Source organism: Hylobates moloch, unplaced genomic scaffold, assembly GCF_009828535.3.
Source record: "Hylobates moloch isolate HMO894 unplaced genomic scaffold, HMol_V3 SCAFFOLD_11, whole genome shotgun sequence".
NCBI lineage: Eukaryota > Metazoa > Chordata > Mammalia > Primates > Hylobatidae > Hylobates > Hylobates moloch.
In genome coordinates this window covers 37,206,124-37,234,021 of record NW_026652286.1, presented here as the reverse complement: position 1 = coordinate 37,234,021, position 27,898 = coordinate 37,206,124, and the positions used below count along the sequence as shown (strand labels likewise).

General features: G+C 36.4%; 1 protein-coding gene across 1 annotated transcript; it reads right to left on the bottom strand.

The window, feature by feature from the left end:
• Nucleotides 1-1,264: 1,264 nt before the first annotated feature.
• On the bottom strand, nucleotides 1,265-27,862 carry RNF141 (ring finger protein 141). The gene is made up of 6 exons (XM_032166628.2): nucleotides 27,766-27,862; nucleotides 20,806-20,999; nucleotides 17,458-17,566; nucleotides 11,683-11,864; nucleotides 5,523-5,630; nucleotides 1,265-1,581 (listed from the first exon to the last, which is right to left on the bottom strand). Exons 2-6 carry the CDS (start codon nucleotides 20,946-20,948, stop codon nucleotides 1,431-1,433), a joined length of 693 nt encoding a protein of 230 aa, XP_032022519.1. The 5' UTR covers nucleotides 20,949-20,999; nucleotides 27,766-27,862; the 3' UTR covers nucleotides 1,265-1,430.
• Between the last annotated feature and the right edge of the window lie 36 nt (nucleotides 27,863-27,898).

Below are 27,898 nucleotides of genomic sequence, written 5' to 3'. Positions count from 1 at the left end.
CTTGTTTTATTACATGCTGAAATGTTAATGTTAGAAATTTTAGTTCATAAGCAAAAAAAATGGTTGAGGTGCGACTGAAGATCACAATTCCATTATTACTATATTCTTTCAGAATATTTTAATGGAAAGAGTATTTCAATGGACGTATAGTGAAACAGTAAGAATGCCAAATTATCTTCTAATTTTCCTAAGTATTTTATGTATATACGGTAAAAAAAGCCTCACTCTATTTTCTCGTCTTTTTTTTTTTTTTTTTGAGAAGGAGTCTCGTTTTGTCCCCCAGGCTGGAGTGCAGTGGTGTGATCTCGGCTCACTGCAACCTCCACCTCCTGGGTTCAAGCAATTCTGCCTCAGCTTCCCGAGTAGCTGAGATTACTGGCACCTGCCACCATGCCCAGCTAATTTTTGTATTTTAGTAGAGACAGGGTTTTGCCATGTTGGCCAGGCTGGTCTCAAACTCCTAACCTCAAATGATCCGCCTACCTCGGCCTTCCAAAGTGCTGGGATTACAGGTGTGAACAAATTTGAGGACTCTGAAATCTCAGAAAGATGTTTTCAAGTTAAGGAAATAAAAGCACCATAAACCAATATTAAATGACCTACAGTAATTTAGAAATATAAAATTTAGTATTTGTGATGCAGAATAATTTCCTTCTGAAACTCCAAGATGTGTGAGCATTATCAAAGCCATTTAGAACAGTTACCTAGCTGTGGGAAAGCATTTCCAGAACAGCCAAGAAAATTCCCCAGGAGAAATCCATTTGCAAAGGAAAGTCACACCCAATTTTGTAGACCTCACCCAAATTATACAGTATGGCAAAAACAAACAAACAAACCTTTAAGTACAGTAGTTCCAAAACACACTGCTAAAGTTATGAAATAATTGTGGATCATTTCAAGTAAAAATTATTAAAGGAGCAATAATTAACCACAAGGGGGCATATATATACTCCTTAGATTCCAGCAGAAAGACTAGTTTTAAGTAGTAACATGCACTTTGAAGTACTCTACATTTTCAGTCACTTAAAATTTCCTCTCTCAGATGGCTACAACTTTTTAATATTCGAGGTTTATTTTATATCTAAGTAAAAGGATTCCAGAATACTCCTGCCCTGCAAAACAGTAGTGTTTCAGAAGCCTCTGGAAGTGTTGCTGTTACCTTTAGCAAAGAATTCAAGAGCTATTAGTTGTAATAATACAAATTTGAACAGATAAATAATAGGAAAATACAGTCTAAAACAGTAGCAAATTTTAGTACCACAAATGGAAGACATGGGAAGTTTATTTTTAAAAGGGGGACAAATGATCAGAATAGCAAAAATAAGAGTGGGGAAAATGGATTTTTCTGTGTCTGTGCCACAACCCTACATTCTTCCCCCACGACCAAATATTTGAGCCCACAATAGCAACAGAAGACTTTCACTTCAAGATCATGGCCTGTGGGGCTGGCCTGCCTCATCAGCCATGTTAAGAATATAGTTAGCCATATCATCTTCAGTGGGTGCATCTGATACCACCCAAGATTCATTTGCTCCAGTCATCTGTAGGCGACAAATAGGGCAATTCCTGTGTCGATCACTCCTATTAGAGAAGTCAAAACAAGAACAGTTTGCTTTTTCTTCTTTTTTAAAAACAGGGTTTTATTTAAAGTAATACATGCATATGGCTTTTAAAAAGGAAATAGCATAGAAATATACAGTGAAAAACAAATCCCTCCCTCCTATCTCAATCTTGAGTTCTCTTTCCCAGGGGCAACCGCAGTTACCAGTTTCTTATATATTCCTCTAGAGATAGACTAAGCTAGATTAAGCTTATGTGTACACACATGCATGCACGTGCACACACATTTCTCCACTTGTCAATATATCTTAGACTATTATGTATCAGCACCTGTTAGAGCTGTTTATTCTTTTTAACATACACTGTATCGCTATGCCATAATTTGTTTAACTAGTCTCCTGCAGAAGGACATTTAGTTTTTTTTTTTTCCATCTTTTGTTGCTACCAACAATGCAGCAATTCGCATCCCCATACCTAAACAGGTAAAGTTTTCCTTTATAATAAAAATTCCTTCTGAGTCCTAAGGGGAAATTCCCTCACATCAATGGAAGATTTGGTCAGTGTCAAGTATAAATGCTTATTTGTGATTATTTAAATGGAAGCCATTACTCTAGGAATAACTTCTTGGCAGTGGCAGGGGAATATGACAAGAGGAAAGGATATTATTAATTATTTTTCTAAGTAATATCTACATGACTTTCAACAATATATCTACCTGTTGCTTGCTTAAAGGTCTGAAAAAATTCCTATGGCTCATAAGCAACAGGAAGACATATAAAAATGGAGCATACAAAGTGAAAATAAAAGATAAACTTTACATGCACAATAATTTTTCTGGCAGGGAAAGAACTCATATATGATCACTTAAATAAGATTATGTTTTCGAAAAGGATTTTTTTCTTGTCAAACATTATTTTGGTAATTTAAAAAATACCATATTTGAGCCAGAGACATATCATGCAGGGAAAAATGTTTTTCTTTTCATCTCTCAGTGAAATCTGTGACCAAAGTAATTATTTATATCAACTGCTCTTTGGCTTTTATACAAAAATTTAGAACTCTGTTCCAAAAACTAAATGTGAAAGCTAGAGCTGGCATATATTATTTAGGTTGATTTCTAGTTCTTCAGAGATATTTTACAAGATAATTATATGTATGCTCTTCTGTGCACAAAACATCACAATTTAAAAATAGTCAACTTCTGCTTCCAACCAACAGAGGTTAGATTTATCTTCCCACCTAAAATTACTAAAACAATGGTTTCATATAATCTTTCAAATAAAGCACTGGCCATCAGACAACAAAGGACAGTGATCTCTGGGACATGGGAGTCAAAGAAGGTGAGACCTATACTTGCCTCAGCTTACAGCCTCGAGAGTTTCTAGTCCCTGATCAAGAAGGGGGAAGCTTGACGGAACATGGCAAACTCCCTGAGCTGAACACACAGAGCTGAGAATCTTGGGGGGCCAAACAGCTAGGGTTTACAGGGCAGGGTAATGGAAAGCTGCACAGAGGGAAAATTCCAGAGGTCTACGGAAGTGTCCTTGCCAGAATACTCAGCAGAGTGCTGATCAGTGTGTGCATGTGAGGACATTACCGAGGCTGAACAATCAATCAAAGGGTTTTGAGGGGATAGTCCCCTAAAGCTCACTGGGCCTGGGATACTGCCTGTTTCACCAGCCACACTGGAAAGCCTCATAACTCTTGGGGCATTAGTAGAGTTCTCTAAAGGATCTTGCTATTAGTGGGACATAATTAGTTCTAAACTAAATACTGCGCTGGTCCTGCCTAACGACTCACAAAAGCAAGATCCAAAAGAATGAAACTGTTTCCAAGTCATTTAACTATAGTCCAGAAAAAAAGCTCAAGAATATTCATAGGAATACAAAAATATCCAATACCCAAACAGGTAAAATTCACAAAGTCTGCCACAAAATCTGGCATCCAGTTGAGAACTACCAGACGTACAAAAAAGCAGCAGAAAAATATAATCTATAATAAAGAGAAAAATCAATCACAACCACCCAGAACTAACACAGATATTAGAATTAGCAGATAAAATGTAAAGTTATTATAGCCATATTCTATATAGTTAAAAAACTAGAGGAAAGCTCAAAGATATTAAGAAGAGACATGAAAGATAATAAAAACCCAAATCAAACTTCTAGAAATGAAAATTATCTGAGGTTAAAAAAATACACTGGATAGAATTAATGGCAAGTTAGACACTGAAGAAAAATGGTGAATATGAAAAGAGATAGCAAAAGTAACTATCCAAGATGAAACCCAGAGAAAGACTCAAAAAAGAAAAAAAATAGCGCCAGTGAGCTATGAGACAACTTCAAGTGGGCTAATACATGGTAATTGGAATCACAGGAGAGAGGAGAGAAGATAGAAAAAAATCTGAAAAAATAATGGCTGAAAAATTTTCAAATTTGATGACACTGTAAATCTACAAATCCAAGAAGCTCAATAAACCCCAAGCACAAGAAACATGAAATAACTACTCTAAGGCACATCATAATCAAAGTGCTCAAAACCAGTGAAAAGAAAACAACCTTAAAAAGAGAGGGAAAAAATAGCACATTACCCACAGAGGAAAAAAGGATGACAGACCTCTCATTAGAAACAATGCAAACAAGATGAGTGTATTAACATACTGAAAGAAAAAATACTCTCAAGTCTAGAATTCTGAATCAGAAAAAAAATCTTTGAAAAATGATATTCGGACATTCAAGAAGAGCCTATGGAATCTATAAAAATACTACCGGAACTGATACATGAGTTTAATAAGGGTGCAGGATACAAGGTTAATATACAAATATCTATTGCATTTCCATACACTAGTATCAATCATAAATTGAAATTTTAAATACCATTTTAAATTGCATAAAAATATGAAATACTTGGGGATAGATGTCAAAGATATGCAACACTGAAAACTACAAAAATTGGTGAGAGAAATTAAAGAAGACCTAGATAAATGGAGAAATATACTGTGTATGTGGATAGGAAGACTCACTGGTAAGAAATTCACTCTCCCTAAATTGATATATTTATTCAATGCAATCTCATATGCTGCTAGTGGGGGTGGAAAATGGCACAAGACTGCTTTGGAAAATAGCTGGCAGCTTTTTAAAAAGTTAAACACACACCTACCATATGATCTAGTCATTCCATGTCTAGGTATTCACCCAAGAAAAAAACCAAAATACATCCATAAAATGACTTGTCCATGAATGTATCTAGTACCTTTATTTTGTAATAGATAAATATAGAAAACAATCTAATTTCCCTCAATAGGTGAATAAACAAGCTATGGTATCCACATAACAGACATTACTCAGCAATAAAAAGGCATGAACTATATTGATACATGCTACAACATAGATAAATACCAAGGTAACTAGATTGAATGAAACAAGCCAGAGAAAAAAGCATATATTATATGATTCCATTTATAAAAATTCATAACTTTTATGGGTGTGTATATATGTCGAAACATATTAAATTGTACATTAAATACATGTAGTTTATTGTATGTATTTTATAAATTCTCCTAAACGCTCAAGTCTTATTTTGTAAAATAATGAACTTGACTAGCTGATCTTTAAAGTTCCCTGAGGTCCAGTATTCAAGACTTTATTCCTTCTAAATACATACATAGAATAAATGTAGAAATGAGGAGAAAAAAGGGAAATGTTTGATTTTAGACTTAAGTCAGGCACAAATTTTCATACACCAAAAGTGTCAGAACTAAAGTACACCCCCACATTTAATAAATGTTAGATGTAAAAATAAAAATAGTTTTAACCAGTAGAAGGCATGCCATAAAATTCAAAGTACTAAAGAATAAAATCTCTCTCATACTTAACTACAGTATTTTTGCACTTTTCAAAGGTTATTCATGTACACTAACCAACTGACCTTGGCCTAGCCCATGAATGCAGTAGGTAACTTACCATTTATCAATACACTTCTGACAAAAGCTGTGAGCACAAGGCAGGATGAGGTCAGCCCGCCCGTCCATACAAATACAACACTCCTCCTCATCGGTCAGCTGCTTCACCCTGCAATGTGAAAACTGAGCTGAAACAATTATATTCTCTGTCATTATGCTTTATACTTTGTTTTTGTTGCTTTAAAAAGCATTATTAAACATCTATATGCCCACAGTATAAAGCACAATATGACTCATGTGCAAAATCAGACTAAAATTATCTTTCAGGGATAGCAAATATATTAGAGAAAAAGTATTAAGAGGGCTACATTTCATAAAGAAAGACTAGATAAAAGACACACTTTGTGATAAAGAAAACATAGGCAAAAGTGGAAATAGTCAAATCTTTCTGGAAATAACTTAGCCCATTTTAATCATATTGGACTTATATAAACAAATTTAACCGATATAGTTATTGCATTAAAGACAGGGATACGGTCTGAGAAACTCATTGTTAGGTGATTTCATTGCTGTATAAATATCATAGTGTACTTATACAAACCTAGATGGTTTAGCCTACTACATACCTAGGCTATGTGGCATAGCCTATTGCTCCTAGGCTACAAACATGTACAGCATGTTATCGTAGGGAACACTGTAGGCAACTGTAACACAATGGTAGGTATCTGTGTATCTAAATGTATCTGAACACAGAGAAGGTACTGTGTAAATACGGTATACAAGATTAAAAATGGTACACCTGTATAGGGCACTTACCATAAATGGAGCGTGTGGGCCTGAAAGTTGCTCTAGGTGAGTCAGTGAGTGAGTAGTGGTGAGTGGATGTGAAGGCCTAGGACAGGAGGGTCCAATCTTTTGGCTTCCCTGGGCCACTGGAAGAACTGTCTTTCTTGGGCCACATATAACATATACTAACACTAACAGTATCTGATGAGCTAAAAAAAAAAAAAAATTGCAAAAAAATCTCATAATGTTTTAAGAAGATTTATGAATTTGTGTTGGGCCACATTAAAGCAATCCTGGGCTGCATGCAGCCCATGGGCCGCGAGTTGAACAAGCTTGGCCTAGGACATTACTGTATAGCACTTGTACAGTAGTGTACAGACTTTATGAACACTGTACATTTAGGCTATACTAAATTTATAAAAAATATATTTCTTTCTTCAATAAATTAATATTAACTTACTATAGATTTTTAACTTTACAAACTTTTTACTTTTAACTTTTTGACTCTTTTTGTAACAACACTTACCTTAAAACACACATTATACAGCTCTACAGAAATATTTTATAAGCTTTTTTTCTATTTTTAATATTTATTTACTTTTTTACTTTCTAAACTTTTTTCTTAAAAACTAAGACATAACACACACATTAGCCTAAGCCTAAACAGGGTCAGGATCATCACCATCACTGTCTTCCGCCTCCACCTCTTGTCCCACTGGAAGGTCTTCAGGGGCAGTAACATGCACGGAGCTGTCATCTCCTTTGATAACAATGCCTTCTTCTGGAATACCTGCTGAAGGGCCTGCCTGAGGCTGTTTTACGGCTAACTTTTTTTAATAAGTAGGAGTATACTCTAAAATGATTAAAAAGTATAGTATAATAAATGCATAAACCAGTAACATAATTATCAAGTATTATTGTACATAATTGTAAGTGCTATACTTTTATACTACGAGCAGCACAGTAGGTTTGTTTACACCAGCATCACCAAGAACATTTGAGTAATACACTGCATCACAATATTAGGATGGCTACGACGTCCACAGGCAATAGGAATTTTTTAGCTCCATTATAATCTTATGAGACCACCATCACATATGCAGTCTGTCATTAACCAAAACATTGTTAGGTGATGCAGGACCATATAATTTATTCACTATGTGTAACACAAAGCTCCCTAAAATATGGATCCTGCCATTAGGGCCTTACAATGCTGACATTGATAATGGGCATATAAGTGAAAGAATAGTTTAGTCTTAAGTATCAGGTGCTATGGGAGATACAAAGGGAATAAAAAGCAGTTTCTGTCCTCCAGGAGCTCTTTCATTTTCTTGGGAAGAAAAAAGATTTCAAACCTTTTGCTCCAGCCACAATTCAGAGAGCCCCTGAATGAGCCATATGCCTTTGCAGCTGGTATTTTCCTTTCCTGAAACTGCTCTTGTGAGTTTAGTAAGCTCCAACCTTGGTAACTCAGCTCAAAACATCATCATCTCTCTGCTCTCAAAATCAACACTTGCCTCAATGAAAAGACTTAAATATTGCATATTGATTGGCTGGCCTTTCCATAAACTGTAAGCTCTTTGAATATAGGGTGTTTGTCTTAGATTCTCAATAAATGCTTCTTGAAGTGATTTTAATTTCTTTTAACCTTTGTGCTTTTTTGTAATTTTTAAGGTTTTCTTCATCAGACATGTATTACTTTTGTAATCATATAGAAACTGAATGTTCCAAAGTACAGCCACTAGACTATAAACTTCTTAAGGAGAGGAGCTATCACTAATATGTTTTCCATTCCCTGTTGTGCTTATAGCACTGTATGTAAGATATTCAGATAGTACTTAAAATTTTGATTTGAACGTAAAAATAAATGTCAAATGTACACTAAATATAGTAAGTGCTAAGTAAAGAAGGAAGAGATGAATATATCTCAAACTTGTTGAAAAGATGAGATAGAAAAATAATAGGATTTTAATAGAGGACATTCTAGGCACATAAACAAAGTTGTAGAGGTAAAAAGCAAAATCATGTGTGTTTATGTCTGTGTATATGTAACCAGGAAGCCGGCATGATGCCCGGGTATGGAAAACTGAGGAAAAAAATTGACTAGATAAGGTGGAGATAATCTCATCCTTAAATGTCAAAATATTAAGTTTGAACGTGTCCTGACAAGCAAACTACAATCAGTGTATAATCAAAGGGAAGTGAACTCCAACTGATATGGTACTTTAGGAAGATAAATTGGGAGTGCAGTATGAGGGACAGTCTAGAGAGAGGAAAACTGGTTAGGACCTTATTTCAGCAATTCATGTGACAGATAATTAGGTCTAAGAAGCATTATAAAAGACAAATCTTTTATGTAGTAATAGATTAAGTGTAATACGTTAGTAACAGGGAAAAGAGGGAAGCCACTGAATTGGAATGGGAAAACTGAATAAAAACCTAGATGGATATGGGTCTAATGTATCTGAGTTTCTTAGTAGCAGAGAATATAACTGAATCCGTACAGAGTGACAGAATATTCTGAAGGCTGGACTTTAAAAGTGAGAAGCAGCGGACTATAAAGAAGAGCATTGTGGAGAGAGATAAAAGAATGGGAGACACAGAAATAGCCAGTGGAACCAGTACAAAGTTCTCTTAATTTTTTGCTACCTTCTTAGCAGCACAGTGACCAGAAGGAAGGAGAGTCTTGTGCTGTTTGTTCCTGTTAGATCACTTGTAGATTGGAGTGTTTGGTTCTATGCCTCATACTCTGAAAGGCACACATACTGACAGAGAAAAGATCATCTGGGAAAGCCTCCAGTATGTAGACGAGACCCACATAAACAAAGGCCAAAGGAACTGGGGGTGTTTATCCTTGAGAACAGAAGGTTCAGTGAGAATTTGATGACTGTTTTCAAATATTTGAAAGGCTGGAAAAGAGAACAGATTTGTTTGGACGAATTCCAGAGGGCACAGCCATGGAAAACAATAAATAGAATATAGTAACAATAATGACAGTTAACTCTTATAGACAAATTATTATGTGTCAAGTACTGTTCTAAGCATCTTATTTCTTTTAATTCTCTCAAAAATCCTATAAAGCATATACTACAGTTATCAATCTCTGTTAGAAGATGAGGAAACAGTTCGATTTGTCAAAAAAATCACACAGGAGTGGAGCTAGGATTTGAACACAGGCAACTTGCTGCTAGAGTCTGTGCTGTGCTGCCTCAAGAAAGATTTTGGCTACTCTGAGGAAAATGAAGCAACAGGAAAAACTTCATAGTGATTAGAGCCATCTGAGCATGAAAAGGCTTGCTTTTTTTCAGGCAGTGAGTTTCACATAACTGCAGGTGTTACTTGTACTTGCAACCCGGACTTGGCAAAATGTGGGTAAGCAGAGTCTTGCTATTCAAAGTGTTATCTGAGGATCAGCAGCATTGGCCCCACCTGGGAGCCTGACAGACTCTCAGGCTCCTCCTCAAAACCACTGAGTAATAAAGTTTGAGAAGCTCTGTGTGCAAGATCTTTATGCACCATAAAGTAATAGGTTAGAGCACAGTTGTACTGCCAGACAGGCCTGAATGTGAGTCTTGGCTAGAACAATTTCTAATCATGACACTTACTTAGCTAAATCTCAGATTCTTCGGCTGAAATGGGCCGATAATTGTACTCCCATATGGGGTTGTGAGAATTTAATGAGTTTATACATGTACAACACTCATCACAATTCTATACCCTGTAAGTAATCAATAAATGTAAACCATCAACGGAATTATGCATCAGATGTAAAGTTCAACTACATAAATATCCCTTAAGACCTCCTCCTTCAATTTAGAAAGTCTCTTTCTATGAACTAGTGTATAAGGGTATTATTATAAACTGAAAAACACACAAAAACAGGAAGCACCCCTAACAAACTAATCAGGAACTGAATTTCCAGTTTTGAGGGCACTTGAAAAGGGATAACACCTTTACCTTCTTCATTAAGAAGATTGCAACAAGAAAAAACAATACTTTCTTTTCATGTGCTACCATACAGCTTAAATACATTGGCAAACACCATCCTCAGCTTTTAAAACAATTAAACAAAACAACAACCACTATTCTGAAGAGAGAGAAGAAAAGCAGAAAAATCAGATCTACCTTTGAAAGATTACAGAATACAGGAAAGACAAGCCTAAACACTGCCTACCATGTTCTAAAAGTCACTTGGCATATCAGTAACACTTGTATAGACCAAACCTAGAAAACCAAGTAATTCTATTAAACATAATCAGGAAATAATAAATGGAAAATACAGTTTAACTGTAACATAGTACTTGAAAACCAGTTGGTTAAGAATGAACCAGAAAATGCAACTGTAAATAGAGCAGTAAAAAAAAAGAAACCACTGGCCGGGCATGGTGGCTCATGCCTGTAATCCCAGCACTTTGGGAGGCTGAGGAGGGCGGGATCATGAGGTCGGGAGATGGAGACCATCCTGGCTAACACGGTGAAACCCGTCTCTACTAAAAATACAAAAATTAGCCGGGCGTGGTGGCAGGCGCCTGTAGTCCCAGCTATTCAGGAGGCTGAGGCAGGAGAATGGCGTCAACCCGGGAGACAGAGCTTGCAGTGAGCCGAGATCGCGCCTGGGCAACAGAGCAAGACTCTGTCTCAATTAAAAAAAAAAAAAAATCACTGTTAAGTACATTCTTAACTTTAAGGTAAAGGACACGGTGAATATAGATTTCTGCTATCTACCCAGTATGACAGTAAGACAGGATGTCAACATGTTTGGATCCATGTAAATCTTTTTCCAATGAGACATTTACAAATTTAAATTATGATCATGATTGTCAAATGTCAAGAGGTGGGAGCTTTCATGTGCCAAAAGCATAACAGAGAAGGAAAAGAAAGTTTAGATAGAACAATAATGTATTAGGCCAGGGTAAACAAACATCATCAGAGAAAACTCTGGCTGACTTCATTTCCTTCTGGTAACTAAGTATATGCATTCGGTTCCTTCCTGAATGGACTGCCAAGTCCTGAAGCCAATATTTAAAATTTTAATGCTTCAATTAGACATTTTTAAGAAAAAGTGGGATGATTTTGCCAAATTCTTTGACCTAATTCCCTAAAAAGCTTTGACTAAGAACCTAAATACCTATTATAAGGAAGGTGTTAACTATCTCCTTTGTCAACAAATGCATGCATATAGAGTGGATTCCTGGAGGCCAGTGTGACAGTAACATTAATATTAAAGTGGCCCTGCCGAGCCACTTTAATTTAGCACTGTAACAACATCTGAAGCATAGAATAACCCCAAAACTGATCTCAGATACAATACCAACTGAGAAAAAAAAAAAAAAAGATTTAAGATGCTACAATGAGCACCAGCAAAAATATTAATAAGATTCTAGTTGTTTTCATATTAGAAAATAAGTGAAATACAGTACTTATGCATTATATACCTTCCCATCCAAAGACTAGCCTGACAAGATGTTACAGAGGATGAGTTTTCATCAGGTTCTTCAGAGGTGGAGCTCTGTGCCAATACTCCTGCTGCTTGACTTGTGATATCTTTATAAAGTTGAATAAACTGGTATAAATTCATGATCCGTGATGCCTCCACAATGCCACTGCTTTTGTTAATCTAAAAATACAAAGAACATGAAAAAGAGAAAAGTTGATCATTTCTCTGACCAATTTTTCCCAAAAAGGGGGAACAAATATTTAGTCAAACATCCTAGGAAATAGGAGTTTTCAGGATTTGCAAATTACGTAAGAAAGCAAGAGTCTGAATAAATGAGTAATACCATGTCCCCCACATTTGTGGGGTTCAAAGTTCTTACACAAATTTATCTCATTTAATACTCAAAATAACCCTGTAAGATTAATTAGGCATTATCCTGTTGATGGGTAAGGTGACTTTCTCAGAGTTAAGAAATAAATTTTAGAGATCAGTATTAACAATTCTTTCACTTTAATTTCTTAAAGAATTTCTTAACCAAAGAATTCATTTGAATCCAACAACCGCATGAGATTCTACAACTCAAACAAGTACTTTCTTAAATATCTTTAAGTTCTATTTTGTACCAAAACTTCTAAACTAAAGCAAGAAAATTACTTTAAAATAAATCCTAACAAAAAGTGGTTAGACTTTTCCCAGAAGGCCATTTTGAGCTTTATCAAAAAACTCGTTTAGGCCGGGCGCGGTGGCTCATGCCTGTAATCCCAGCACTTAGGGAGGCTGAGGCGGGCTGATCACGAGGTCAAGAGATCGAGACTATCCTGGCCAACATGGTGAAACCCCGTCTCTACTAAAAATACAAAGATTAGCCGGGCGCTGTGGCACGCGCCTGTAGTCCCAGCTACTTGGGAGGCTGAGGCAGGAGAATAGCTTGAACCTGGGAGGCGGAGCTTGCAGTGAGCTGAGATTGTGCCACTGCACTCCAGCCTGGCAGACAGAGTGAGACTCCGCCTCAAAAAAAACAAAACAAAACAAAAAAACCCAAACTCGTTTAATATGAAGTGAAACCAGTGGCCCAAAGGTTGTACCTTTACAGGTTGTACCTCTCCCCCATCCAGTTTATAATCTAATGTACAAGATATTTTGGGGCAAGTAGAGGGGATTGCTTTCATAAGCTTTGGGGAGCCATGGAGTGAGGCATAATGAAATGATCGAGGCCAGTAAGGTGAAGGTATAATGTTCTTGGGTGAAGAACTTGAAATCAGAGAAAGATCAGAGATGTGAAATACTTCCTTTCAGCACAAGACATAGGATGGAAGACTGGGGAAGAAGAAGTAAGCCATGAAATCTATTAAGTGCATATCAGAGTAAGTGGAACAAGCAAAATCAGAAAATATTTAGAAAGAAATGAAGAATACAGGGAGAGAGACAAAGATACAGGGCCGTAAAATTGTGACTTTAGATTCTGGAATGTATTGATGGAACTAGGGGTATCAGAAAGTGAGGTAGATTACATATTTTAAAATATTATACATTTGAATATTGTGAATGAAAATAATAGTAACACATTTATTAATTGCTTACTATTTGAAAAGGCAGGGAAAAAAATACTGAGACTCAAGAATGAGTCATGCGGCTGGGCACGGTGGCTCATGCTTTTAATCCTAGCACTTTGGGAGGCCAAGGTGGGCAGATCATGAGGTCAGGAGATCGAGACCATCCTGGCTGACATGGTGAAACCCTGTCTCTACTAAAAGTACAAAAAATTAGCTGGGCATGGTGGCACACGCCTGTAGTCCCAGCTACTCGGGGGGCTGAGGCAGGAGACTCACTTGAACCAGGAGGCGGAGGTTGCAGTGATCCGAGATCACACCACTGCACTCCAGCCTGGGCGACAGAGCAAGACTGCATCTCAAAAAAAAAAAAAAAAGAATGAGTCATATACCATACTAAGAAATTTTAGAACCATCTCTAATAATCAGAAAGTTGATTAAATTTTGGGAAGGTAAAATCTATCTGGAGATGCAAATATACAAGGTTCTTTGTGATAAAAGACTGTACATGAGGTAGAGAATAAACAGAATTAAAAAGTAACAGGAATTTAAGAGGCTTACAAAATAGATCTTCGGAGCTGAGGAAACTGGGGTAGTCCTTTGGAACTGCATAGTACAGAAGAAATTATGGAATAATCCATATAAGGTTAGTACAGAAATAGCAAAGTGTATCACACTGTTAACTATCATCATAGGATTTCTGAAACAAGTATTTATTGAGTACCATTACGTGGATGTTATTGGTACTGTGTGCACTGCTCTAGGTACTAGCCACACTGTGTATAAAACAAAATCCCTGCCTTCAAGCAAGTTACATGATAGGCAGGAGAGACAGGCAAATAAAATACAGATATAGATTAGGTTAGATGAAAATAAGTGTAATGGAGAAGATGAAACAGGGGAGAAGGAATGCTGAGGGGTTACAGGGAAGGCCTTACAGAGAAGTTGACATTTAAGAACCAAAAGGTGCAGATATGAGTCATATAGATGTCTAGGGGGAAGATCATTCCAGGCTGAGACAACAGGAAATACAAAGGCTGTTTAATAGAAGTGTACCTGGCAAGGAGCACAAAGAGTCTCACAAGAAGCCCAGAGTGTTTGGAAAAGAGTGACAGATGGACAGAGGAAGGAGTGGCAGATAGAGGGTGAGTGAGGTGGGAATAGAATATATAGGACTTTGCTGATTTCAGTAATAACTGTAGCTTTGATTCCAAGTGCATGAGAAGTCATTGGGGGGTTTTGAGCCAAGGAGTAATATGATCTAATTTACATTTCAAATTGTGATGTGGAACAGGCTGGTTGTTGTGCTTGTAATAGACCGCTTGTTGTGCTGAGAATAGACAGAAGCAGGGCAAGAGAAGCAGGGAGATCAGTTAGGAGGCTACTGGAATAATCCTGGTGAGAGAGGATGGTCACTAGGAATAGGGTGGTAGTAGCGTAGATGGTGAGAACTAGCCAGATTCTGAATACGTTTTGATGTGACAGGACTCACTTACAGATTGATTGTGAGGTATGAGAGACAAAGAAAAGCCAAGAATGACTCTAAGAAGTTGGTCTAAGAAAAAAGAAGGATGAAATAACATAATTCACGTAGTTCTTAACAGCCACCTTAGTACCTAATTTTTAATTAATCTCTTATTTTTCTAATATTATGTCCATAAAATATTCCATTTAAACATAATTTAGATCATTTCTTTATAGTGGATTAAATATTATTTAAGGATAATCATAGCAGATGGCAGAGAGTCAAGAAAAAGACAATGTAACACAGAGGGTTAAAGTACAATTTTTTTAAAGTTGTTTAACATTAAGAAATGTGAAACTCTCAGTCTCCTATCAGTTTTTCATGGTAGACTTGACTTCTTTCTAATATAAACACTGACCTCTCAGATTCTTTCAGAAAGAACCTAAGGAATGCAAATAAAAAAATTTCTTTAGAGTAGCTCTAAAATAAAGAAAAATCACATGAAAAAATATCTAATTGCCTCTGCCTTTAGTACTTTTGTTTCTCTTAGAATCTTATTTTAAGGAAGATGTTTAAACTAATCACATACAGATGTTAGAGAAATTGAGGCAAAAAGGAATTTGACTACTAATAAAATTAAAACTTAAGTCTGTGTTTGTCAAAGAGCAACAAAAAACGAAGGGATGAAAAGCCTGATATATTCATATTCCCTTAGCTTTCTACAATTTATATTGGCCTCTTCAATGTGAGCTGAGTACTTTATGAAATAAAAATGAACAGTAAGTGTAATTTAGATAATATACTGCGTCAATAAACAAGGAAAGCTTCAACCTATCCCAGTCATTTAAAAAGAGAGTATTATTTCAACAGATTTTTTTTGTTCACTTAATATATACTGAGTTCCTACTATGTGTAAAGCACTGTATTACAGGCTGTAAGAGATATAACAACGAATCTAGACACAGTTCCTGCCCTCAGGAGCTTACTCTCTAAAGGGGAGCTAAGAACCTAAACAACTTTTTTCATAATGCAGAATTATAAAGTATAAATAATGTGCTGTTGGAATCTGGAAGAGACAAGAGAACTCCTATTCAGGAAGACTTAATGGATGAGATGGTATTTGAGGTGGACCTTTAAAGAGACATCAGGTTTAGAGATGCAGAAATAAAAGATGTGGCAGAAACTATTGGCTGATTATCCAAATACTATTCCTTCTTTTCATTGCCAGCAGAACCTGATTTTGTTTTTGTGTCCACCATTTCCTGAAATGAAGCAGGAGTCAATCCTGGTTAGCCTAATCTAAACCAATCATGCTAATCATATTCCCTCTGTCAGTGTAGGTGTATGAAGGGGATATGACCCAATACCGACCAGTGAGTTCAGAAGTGACATCTGCCGGGTCTTTAATTTAACCAATCCTGCAGTTAGTCTACGGAGCTAGGATTTCTCGATAAGTGAGAAAATAAGTATTGTTTTTGTTTAAACTGGTTTAACAGGAATTTTCCGTGACTTCCTAATGGAAGGAATGGACATCCTAGTTGAGAAAACACAATAAGCATAAGCACTGAACTGGAAAAGAAAACTAACAATGATACAGTCTTAAGTTAGTTAAGCCTGATAAGAATGCAGAGCAAAAGAAGGTCATTGTGACTAATGCAGAAAAGACAGTTTGGAGTCATATTGTAGGAGTTGGGACTATTTGGAAGGCAAGAAGGAATTACTGAGGAATTTCAAGCAAGGCAGTAATCTGATGAGAGTTGTGCTTTAGAAAGGCTAATCTCACAGCAGCATAAATTAGAATTTGGAGAAGAGTCTGGAAGTATAGAGATTAATACAAAATCTGTGATAATCTAGATCAGAAGAGAGAGATCAGTCTGCTTGAGAGCATGAAATCTGTCTTATCATATATTCCTAGTGCCTCTCACACCTGTGCTCAAATGTTTATTTGAATAAACTGGAAGCAAAACATAGTGTGGGTAAAACTGACAATCTACTGAGGAAATAAGGCATATTATTTGGGTAACCTCCAGGGTCCGTGAGTCAAAGGAAAAATGTCCTAACCCAAGGAGTCTTTATGGGTCAGTTGGGAATGAACTTCAGAGCATTCATGAATGCCCAGTTTATGGTTTATATGCATATGGATGATTTTGTTCTTTGTTTTAGAGCTGGGGTGGGGATAGGAGGTAGCCTAATAAAATTCATGCCTTCATTTAATGAAAAGGTTTGTAGCCTTAGAAAGGTTAAGAAATTTCTATCTGAATCTACTTAGTGGTGGTTGAGGCTTTCTAATACTCAATGACAGCTGGCAAAAAATCTATCCCATAACTAAAAATTACTAAAAAACAAAAAAACTCTTTCAATGGATCTTTTTTCTTTTTAATGAATGAATGTATTCTTAAAAGAAATGATCTCAAGATAACATTAATTTTTAAGGTATCATCTTAGAGCTAAATAGGATGTCACCTTAGCACTCCACAGCCAGCTAAAAACCCAAAAACGGAGATACATTAGTATGATGTAATGGTTAGAGATATTGAGGCAAAAAAGAATTTGATTATAAAAACCCCTGCTGTATAGCAATTAGACAACTCTAAGATTCAAACAGCTAGTTAGAAGGCAAAAACAGTAACAAAACTATGTTTTATAAAACCACCAAGTTATTAAAATGTATATGCATTATATTATCTTACACTATTAAATATAGTTCTAGCCACCAAAATAGCTTAAGCTCAGAGGCAGAGGTCTCCATCAGTCTCACCTTGGTACAGACCACCCGTACAACCACTTTCCAAAAAGCAGAGGAATCAGACCCAGGTTGTACCTCAAAGAGAAGATGTTTTTCCTGGCCAGAAGCCACTTTAGCTGTTCTGAAAAGAGACAAGAACATGTTAATTTTATGAAAAATTATATATTAATAAAATAATACAGCCATGAAACTAGATTCAAGAAACAATTTCAGAGAAGGAAATAGGAAGAAACACAAAAAGACAAATAATAATGATTATAATAACTGGATTCTTAAAACAGGGATAGAGAATATTTTGAACATAAACATACAACTTAATTTCTAAGGTTTTTAAAGTCAACAGCTTGCTGGCATGATATTTATAAATCTCTCTTTGTCACATCTATATCTCAATGGTCTTTAAATTTCTAACAAAGACATTTAGGAAAAACAAGTCTTAGAAATCAGGGACTTAAAAAAAAGGTTGGCCAGGGCAGTGGCTCATGCCTGTAATCCCAGCACTTTGGGAGGCCAAGGCAGGCAGATCACGAGGCAGGAGTTCGAGCCCAGCCTGACCAACATGGTGAAACCCCGTCTCTACTAAAAATACAAAAATTAGCTGGGCATGGTGGTGCGCACCTGTAATCCCAGCTACTCAGGAGGCTGAGGCAGGAGCACTGCTTGAACACAAGAGGCGGAGGTTGTAGTGAGCCAAGATCACGCCATTGCACTCCAGCCTGGGTGACAGTGAGACTCAGTCTCAAAAAAAAAAAAAAAAAGGTTAGCTAGTGTCATTTATCAAAATTTTTTGACTGTTGCCTCAGACGTATATAAAGCATGAAAAACATCTTGCTCTTGGTTTAGTCCTTGTTTAAACAATGATACTAACAAACCTCTTGAAAATTTTTGTTCAGATAATTTGGGGCTAGATCAAGTAAAACAAATGATTTGAGACACTTTATATATAGCTCTACTGTCCTCCCCTAGCAGAGTAATTTTAATTTAGAGAGCTACAGGATTTTAACATAAAAATATATCACTTTTAGAAGATAAATGATATCATGCTATCAACATTAATTTAAATCAGTTCAAAGACATGCTTAAGTATTGCAGTTCCCTTTTATCATTACTAACTCTCTCTGAGCACCAGTGGGGATATCACACTCAACTAACAGCTAAATAAAATGAGGCCATCGAAAGTTAAGCAACTAGCCTTAGGAAACAAAGTCTTCGGTGAAAATAATTCAGCCGTGCCAGTTTCCAGCTCTGTTTTCTAGCTGCCAAGCTTCATCCTGTATAGGTTTAATTCTACAGTTCTCGGAGATCATTGCACGCCTGAAATGCCAACTCTGACCCATGGGAATTGGTTTTAAGAATCAAATCCAGTCAGAAATATCCTGTGCTAAATAAATAAAAGGAAGACCTCTGTATCACACAGTAAGCTTAGTTTGTGGATGGTTTTATAGGGTACATTTTATCTAATACCTGTATCTTTAGGCTAAAGGGCAAAATTTTATACAATAGACTGGGTTTATGAATATAAATTCCAAGACTCTAAAGGAATGGTAAATGTCATTGATTACTGCTCATAAGAGTTGAAAACATAAACATAACAAAGCATTCCACTCTTATATTACTAAATTCAGAATCCTATTTTTAAAATTCTTTAAGAATATGGTCCCAGAATTAATGCTTTGCACAATACCCTTTGGATAAATTTAAAAAAATAAGTAAAATGCTAGAGTTTTTAAAACCAATGACTATATTTTTAGCACAAAAAATACATAAATACACAGAGTAAAATGTAAAATCTCCCTCTCTGCCCTCTTTTCCCACCATCTCCCAACCGAGAGACAAGCACTGGGAATAGTTTAGTTCATTTTCTACACACACAAACACACACATCCCACAACAATATACAGCTTTTTGTTTTGTATTGTTTTGTTTTAATGAATGAAATCCAGTCTTCTTAAAAGAAACTATCTTCTAAGATAACTTTTAAGACAGTCTTTATTCTTCCCAATAAAGACAGTATGTCTTCACATAAAGACAGTATATCAAGCTTATCTAATGTGTTCCAGATTGCTAAGTATGTCTCTTATCACCTAACACCATGGTTGTAATGCCTATGGAGCGGGTTCATATATCTTACCTTAAACTATTAATAGTGACTACAGTACTGTAAGTTTATATACTAAGTGGTCCTGAACTGCTAGTCGATTTCATTCAGGCTTTTTAAGGTTTAAGGAGAGGTAATATGGGATAACAGGAAAACTGAGATTCAGAGAGGTGGACATGCCATTAATACCCATGTAATCAACTTAGCCCTCAGTTAAGAGGTCCAATCCTTAGCAGAGGGCCTTGCACATACTGTGTGCTTAGTGAATGTTAGCTAAGTTGAAGAGACTAAACAGAGAACCTTTAAGATCTCATTTAAGAGGTGACTCCATAGGTTCTAATTATACTCCCAGGGGTTAGAAGATATATATAAATAAAGGTAGATGTGGATGTTGCTAGAGGCAGATTTAAAAGAAAGATATGACATCTGCCCAATTGTCACCAAGGGAGAAAATAAACAGCAAAAAAGTCATATTTTAAAAGCACAGTGGTCTGGGGGCATTCAGAGACAAAGAGCCCTATATATTTTCATAGCTTCTACATAGATCAATACCAAAACTGATAAATAAATAAATAATTAGAAGACTAAGTTGTATTAGGTGTGCTCTTTAAGAAGGCAGAGAAATTAATATTTCATTTTAGAAATTTAGTCAAAGTTAAGTAGAAATTTAAAGGTGTTAACTAATTAGAAAATATGAATAAATGAAACATATTATTTCTCAGTGATGGAAATAAGCTATTACTACATATGTATCCCTCTGGCAAAATAACGACACAGTAAAAAAACATTATATATGTATGTGTGTGTGTATATATACACACACACACGAATGAATTGCTTCATGTACAGAAACCTTCTCAGTGTTACCTTTGACTATCCTAGGAGTCTTTCTCTAGAATGGCTAATTCTCATATTCCATTTTGTTATGCACACCTTTAGTGCTTTCAAACAAGAGTCTATTGGTATAAAATTGAGATGCTGGGATGTATGTACTACTGTATCCTAGAATTGCTTCAATATGCCTGTGCTGTGTTCCAGGTTCCATTTTAAGTTCTTTCCATCTCTTCTGTCCCCATTACATACTTTTAAAAAGCTACATAGAAAGTCAACTTATAATAGATACTCAATAAGTATTTGTTAATGCTAACTGAAAACATTAAGTCTTACCAATCAATAACTCTGGTTATATCTTACACAGCCATGGCATATGGAGCATACATACAACAAGAGGAAAAATGAAAAACAAAAAGAGCAAGGCTTACACATCATTAAGCTCAGCTACTCTCCCAAGAAATTCTTCATAAGTTAAGGAGCCACTCTCTCGAACCAATGTAACATGTTTTGCTACTTTTTCTGGTAACTTGTTAATAACCAACTGTGTCTGATCCGAAATTTGCTGTCCCATGATGAAACGATGTCTTTCAAAATCCAGAAAGAGTGTTGCTTCACATAGTTTCTGTCAAATATACAGAAAAGTTACTTTTACATATAATACAAAAACGACAATATACTCATTCTTCAAAAAAATAAAGAAAAACTAGGAATACCTTTAAGTGAGAGTTGAGTAGACCTACATGAGTCTAAGGTAGAATTTAAATGACTCTGTTTTCAGATTCACATAGCTAAATGAGAAAACAGGATTTACTTATATATTATTGGGAGGGTGATGAACCTCTAATTCTTATAATTTTACCAAGTCAAAAACCACTAAAGCACATGTGCATGTGCACACACACATACACACATGCACACGCATTCAAGTAATTGTATTTAAGAGGAAGTTTGTCTACCTTCTATAATTTTCCTAAGAACATTTCCTGACTGCTTACCACATGTCAGGCTCCAAACTGTTTTCTGTATATTATGTCAATTACTTCTCACAACAATCCTAAGAGGTAGACAATATTACACCCCTACCTATTTCCCATAGACAGGGAAAGTGAGCTAGGTGATTTATCTGAAGTTACACAGCTTTAAGTGGTGAAAGTGAACTCTGAATTTGTTTTTCAGATTCTAGTACTTACATTCTTATCCACTATGACATACAGGCTCACAATATATTTACATCAGCTAAATAATTTTGGTATTGAATTACTTTATTTATAGATGTGTACCTTAGTTTTAATTTTTAAAAATATATAAATAGACTTGTGGCTTGAAAAACTTAAGAAAATTAAAATGTTAGATATTTTAACCACCTCACATTTTCTGCTTGGAAAAAGATAGCTCTTTTGTTCATTAACTCTTTTAGGTACCCCCAAAATATATATCTAATTATCAAATTTTTAAGTGCCCCCAAAATCAGATGCCCCCCAAGAAATTCTATTTTATTTATCCATCAAAGACTATCATTTTATTTCATCCAAATTAACACTCATATCACATAAAGCAGGTGAAACAGTAATACTCTTATAGAAAAAGTTTTGGTAGGAAGATTATCATTAATCAAAAAATGACGTTATAAATTTAAAATATATATAACTTTATGAAGTTAGTAACCCAAAAATATGTAAAATTTCCTTCAGGTATTAAAATTTAATATACTGTATTTGAAGTTTATTCCTTTAGTTACCTAAAATAGGAAAAGGACAATTGTAATAATAAAAAACAACAGTTTTGAATCTGAGCATACTTGGTAATAATAAAATATCACATTATGGAGATAAATGAAAGGAAGTTGTTGAGGAAGATCCAGGCCAAAAAAAAAAAAAAATCCCTGAAGTCAAATTGTATGTAAATATAGCCAAGTGGATTTACAGCAACTATATCCAAGAAGAAACAATTAAAGATCTTAGCTTAGAAGAGGTCTCTAGGGCAGTCAACAACAGTGATTGCTGAATTTCAAAGACTAGTAAAATCTGAAAGCACCATGGTGTTGGATACTTCTTTTAATTCTAAGCAAGGACAGTTTCCAAAAATAAACAAAAATTCCCCAAAACTTAAAAAAAATCTTAAAAAGAACTTATAACCTGAAAAGTAGTATATAATATTAGAAAAAAAGTCTTTCCCAAGAAGGGCAATAACTTCACAATGAGGTATACCACATATTTACCAGGTATACTACACATTGTTCTTATTTTTCTTGATCGAATCCAAACTTGTGAACACATCATCAGGAGCCAAGGGTTGCAGACTGGTATTAGGGAGCCACTGTGTTACAGGACTTTTTTAAAATTAAATTCAACAAGTAGCACGTGCCTGGTGCTTATGTTCTGGAGATACAACAGTGAACAAAAGAAACATGGTTCTTGCCACTGTGGAGCATCCAATACAGTGGAGAAGAGACAGTAACCACACAAATAAATGTATAATGACAAAATGAGAAGTGCTAGGTGAACAAGTACAGGTGCTGTGAAAGCCTATAAAAGGGGGACTTGACCTAGTTTTGTATCAGGGAAGAAGTCCCTGGGCAAACAACATTTTACTTGAGTTCAGAATGGTCAGAGTTAGGGATTAAAAAAGAGGTAGGGACATGGCAAAACGAGGACACTCCAGGCAGAGGTTATGAAAAGTGCCTGAGACAGGAAGCAGCATGGTGACTTTGAGGTAATTTTTAAAAAGGCCACAATGACTAAAGCAGAGAGGCAAAGGGAGAGGGAAACTGGCACCAAGAGTTGGGCTGTTTAACATTTTTGTTGATGACCCGAAGACTGTATGCCTGCCCAATCTGCGGATGACCAAAACTGGAATAAATGAATAATATCTAGTGAATAATAGGATCAAGACTAAAACAGACACTTATGTGCTTAAATGAATATTTAATATGACTAAAAGTTAAATCCTGAAGAGCCAACTGCACAAAAACACATATGTAAGATGTGCTCAAAAGCAGTTAAAATATAGAAGGTCTGGGTTTCTGTTTTTGTGTTTTTTAAAGAGATGGAGTCTCCCTATGTTGCCCAGTCTGGTAACAAACTCCTGGGCTCAAGCAATCCTCCCACCTCGGCCTCCCAGAGTACTGGGATTACAGGCATGAGCTGCCACACCCGGTCAAGTCTGGGGTTTTTAATCAAAATAAGTCAACAGTATAACAGGGGCAACAAGTATGCTAAAATAATCCTAAACTCTTGCTAGAAGCAGATATCTTGAGCAAGCAGCCTACTAGTCCATTATGCTCTGCAATGGTTAGGCCACACTAAAAAGTCTGTATTCAGCTCTAAGCAGTTGGCTTTAAAGGAAACTCATAAATTAGAACATATTCACGGGCATAGAAAAAAAAAGGTTTATTCTAGTCATAGTTTGGTAACAATGAAGCAATATAAATTTGTTTAAATATGTGGAAAAACAAGATTCATTTACAGAGAACAGGATGGCCAATAAGTATAGTAACTATAAATTAGAAAGGCAGATTTTTGTTGATTATAAGCATGTCCCACCATCCAGAAGTGGAAACGGCTGCTACATGTGAGCTCCCTCTCACTGGAAGTATGGAAGTGTTTAGGTAAAGATTAGAAGTACATCTAATAAGTATTATAGGGATTTTTACCTGGGTGGGAAGTGGAGTAGGTGACCTCTAACCTAACATTTTATTCCCAAAATGAAACTGAACCTTCCTCTAACATTCCTGTACCAATTTATCGAAAATGTAATTAAGATTCTAGTCAACCAGGCTGAAACTTTGAATAATATCTACATTACTTAACAAAGAAAAAAACTGAACTTTTGAAATATATAGTCTCAATATTTAATATAAATACCTATGATAATTTAACCAACATGGTATAGGGGAGATAGAATTTCTCTCCCTCTGCTCTCTTAGGGTCTCCAGCTGGGCCCAAGAATTAAACTAACCTAAGATAGATTAACAGGAGAAAAACATAGAAATTTTATTTAGTAATTTTTATACATATACAGGAGCCCTCAAGAAAAATAAGGACTAAAAAAGTAATTAAGGCCAAAAGCTTACATAGTAGATTGGACAAAGGAGAAGTAAACTGTGAAAACATGACAAGACACAAGGGTTTGCGCTGGGGCAGTTAATCATAGAAAAGTGACTAGGAAGATAAGGGTTACTTTAAGAAGGCTTCTTTGAACACATTTCTCTCAGCTTTGATTGCCCACCTCTGGTAATGATGATGTCTTCCTCCTGGCATAGAGAGGACATCTTTCACATGGCTGTTTTATGTCCAGCCTTCAGGAAGAATTAGGAGGGTCAGTGGGCCCTTCTTACATCTGCTGCTTTTCAATGTGCCTCTAACTCAAAATAATCCTTATGCCAAAGTGGCATATTTTGCTACCCTACATTACCCACCAAAATCATATTTGAAAAGGAGTTAGTTGCTTATTTATTGAGTTATTAATAGAAAATGATCCCCTTTGTTTCAGCATTGTTTTCATCTGCTGCCCTAGCTTTGAGTAAAGTTTATAATTTGAGGCAGCATATTAACTTATCTTGTAACTGTACTTGGTATCTGGGAAACTTCATCACTAACTCCTTGGATTAAAATGCAACACTATCTAGAGACTACTTGAGAGAGCCTGAAAAAGTGGTTTTCAACCTGGTTCCAGAAAGAGGGCTTGACATTTAGTTTATTTTGAAAATCATAAAATATTGATAAATATTAACATCTATCACTATATGGGTGTGAAAATAAGATATGACTCTGTGATCTATATACAATATAAAACCACAACACAGAGTGCATGTTCACAAAAACAATCTGTTGAGGCCATCCTCTAGTCACCCACCACAGCTTTTCAGTGTCCCTCTTTGGTGACTGCACATATTTCTATCATACTATGACATTCGTTAAGTCACTTGGCCATTTCCCTCTAGTGAGCTTCTTGAGGAGAGCAGCCATGGTCTCTCTTCTGGCAGATACACAAGCACTCAATAGATGTTTACTGAATAAATGCAGTAAATACCATTGGCAGTTTTTGTTTTATTATTATTCACTTGGTATTCTTTTGACTTTTGTTAATTTGGTCAGTCATCTATTAGTACTAGGTTGGAAAGAAGCAGAAGTTAAAAATATGTATGAAAGAAAATGTAAAACTGTGAAAATCTGTCATTAAATTAATGCTTATGTAAACTGGGAAACATTTACTATTTGATATTAACAAGATACTTCCCCCTAGGCCATGCAACAGTGGTATTGCATAGAAACATAATTTGCAAACCACTGGCATAGAATTCAACAAAAGACGAATTTCTGGTTAAGATTTCTCAAAGAACTAGCAGCTCTCATATTATTGTGCCACCTATAACACAGTCATTTTTTGCAAGATAAAAATATGCTTTCAAAAAGCATTTGAAGGATTTTCTAAATAAAGAACTGTTATTTTGAAATGCACAAGATCAAGGATTCCAAAAATGCCACATTCTCTAGTGGGTGGTACATAGTGAATCACTTATTTTTCTAACAAATGAATTGTGGTAGTTCAAATATTCCTTATAAAAATATAAAAATTACATCATGGGTAATTGGCAAAGCAAAAACGAAAAAACTGCTCAAAAACTCCTAAAAGTTTAAATCATAATTCATTCATAAAATAACTAAAGCAAAATGGAAAAGGCTGAAAATGCACCAAAATGACTAAATGACAAGTACTGTACTGTAGTATTTTAAAAACCTCTCTGAAACCATCAAATTTTGTATCAACCTCAATTAAAAGGATTTAATTGAAATAAACATCAATGATTTTCATTGTCAAGTCAACTTTAACATCAGTAATAAATACCAAGTACTACTGATTGGGTCCCTAAGGATATTATTTACTTTATTACTCGTTGTTTACTCAAACTGTAGATCTGTAAACAGATACCAACTTTTTTTTTTTCAAGACAGGTTAACATAGATACATAGTGAAATAATTAGGCCAGAGTCACTACAGAGTCTGGAATGCCTGTTCCAGGATCAAAGATCTTGATCAGAAAAATATATATATATACGTATTAGAGAGAGAGGGAGAGAGAAACTACAAAAGGATAGAGTGCCGTACTAGGAGATTAAGAGTATGGATTTCTAACAGTGACAGTGTGTTTACTAAATGCATTTCATATTGGAAAAAGCACACTAGACTTGTAAAAATTCTCTCTGGACCTTCCTTGCCTCTTTGGGAAGGGAAGCGGAAGGAAAGCGTGTTTGTATTTAGACGGGAACCAAGAAGGATCAGGCTACACACATCAAATATAAAGTTCATTTACACCAAATGACAAATATTAATTTTTGAAACATATAGTCATATTCTTGAGAAAAAGTTTTAGAAACTGAAGTCAGGCAATGTGAAAGAAAAGGAGAAAAATCCATACTATTTTTGAGCTCTGAATTCAGAAAGCATCACTTCTCAGATGGGTGACTTCGACATAGAGGTGACTATGACTAATTTAGGATCGTCGGCCGGTGGCAGCTCATGCCCCCAGACGAAATTCTGAATGTATAGAGGTCATTTTATAGCAAGAAGAATGGGCAGAAGGGAGTGAAAATGAATAAATTCGTGCTGAAGATGTAAGAATTATAAACAACTGAAAGTGTTCCAGCAGCTTTATATATATGCCAGAGGCAAGAACTGAATTAGCTGGCACCGCTAAATAGGACAGTGTCAGAATATAGAAGGTACACTACCTTTAATAAGGGGCATAACACTACCTTATTATTAGCAAGAAAACGTTCTTTTCTTAGCCGGGTCTCAAGGTAGCAGCTAGTTTGACGAGGAAAGACCTTTGGGAAGGGTAGCAGCCTAAGCCAATTCAGAAGTGTGGGGCTGGCTAAGTAGATCGACGTGGCTATTTCTGAGCTATCGTCCCAGGCAAAAGGTTTCTTATTTGGGTGTCCAGCCCGGCGGAGACCGAGCCCGCGGGCCACCCTAGCGCTCGCTCTTGCTACGCCGCCTCAGCCCCTCCTCAAGCGCACCTGGACATTTAACCAACAGCTAAGTCCGGTGGCCGAATGACTGAGCCGGCGGCAATATTCAAACAACCGTTCTAGGATAGAGGAGGAAAAACTCTCTCCGGGTCCCTCAGAACCACCCCCAGGCGGGACAAACCACCGCCACCCCGGGCAACTGGAAGCCGCCGGGCAGAAGACGGGCGTCAATAGAAGGGCCTCCCCAGCCATCCCCACGCCCCAATCCGAGGCCCGAGGAGGGCGGCGGGGCCAGGCCTGTCTCCCCGCGGAAGCCTGACTCGGCAGCGGAGGGCCAGCTGGGGTTTCTCTTCACAGCCCCAGAGTCCTGGAGCAGCTAGCAAAGGAAACACGAAAGGACAGCGCCGCGGAGCTCACCCCAGGTTCAAGGCATCGCGCACCCTGCGGCAGCGGCGGCGCCGCCTCAGCCCGCAGCTCAGACCTGCGGGTGGCGGCGACTCAGCCCGGGACCCGGTCGCACCTCTGTGACGCAAAGCCCCGCTCCCCCCCC

What these genes read in the sequence shown, in the direction of transcription:
- RNF141 (XM_032166628.2), bottom strand. Translation starts at nt 20,948, where the DNA reads ATGGGACAGCAAATTTCGGATCAGACACAGTTGGTTATTAACAAGTTA. An exon ending in GCTAGTCTTTGGATGGGAAG is followed by an intron (nt 5,631 to 11,682) that starts GTATATAATGCA and finishes TTCACATTGCAG; the next exon opens with GGTGAAGCAGCTGACCGATG. An exon ending in CAGAAGTGTATTGATAAATG is followed by an intron (nt 1,582 to 5,522) that starts GTAAGTTACCTA and finishes CTTCTCTAATAG; the next exon opens with GAGTGATCGACACAGGAATT.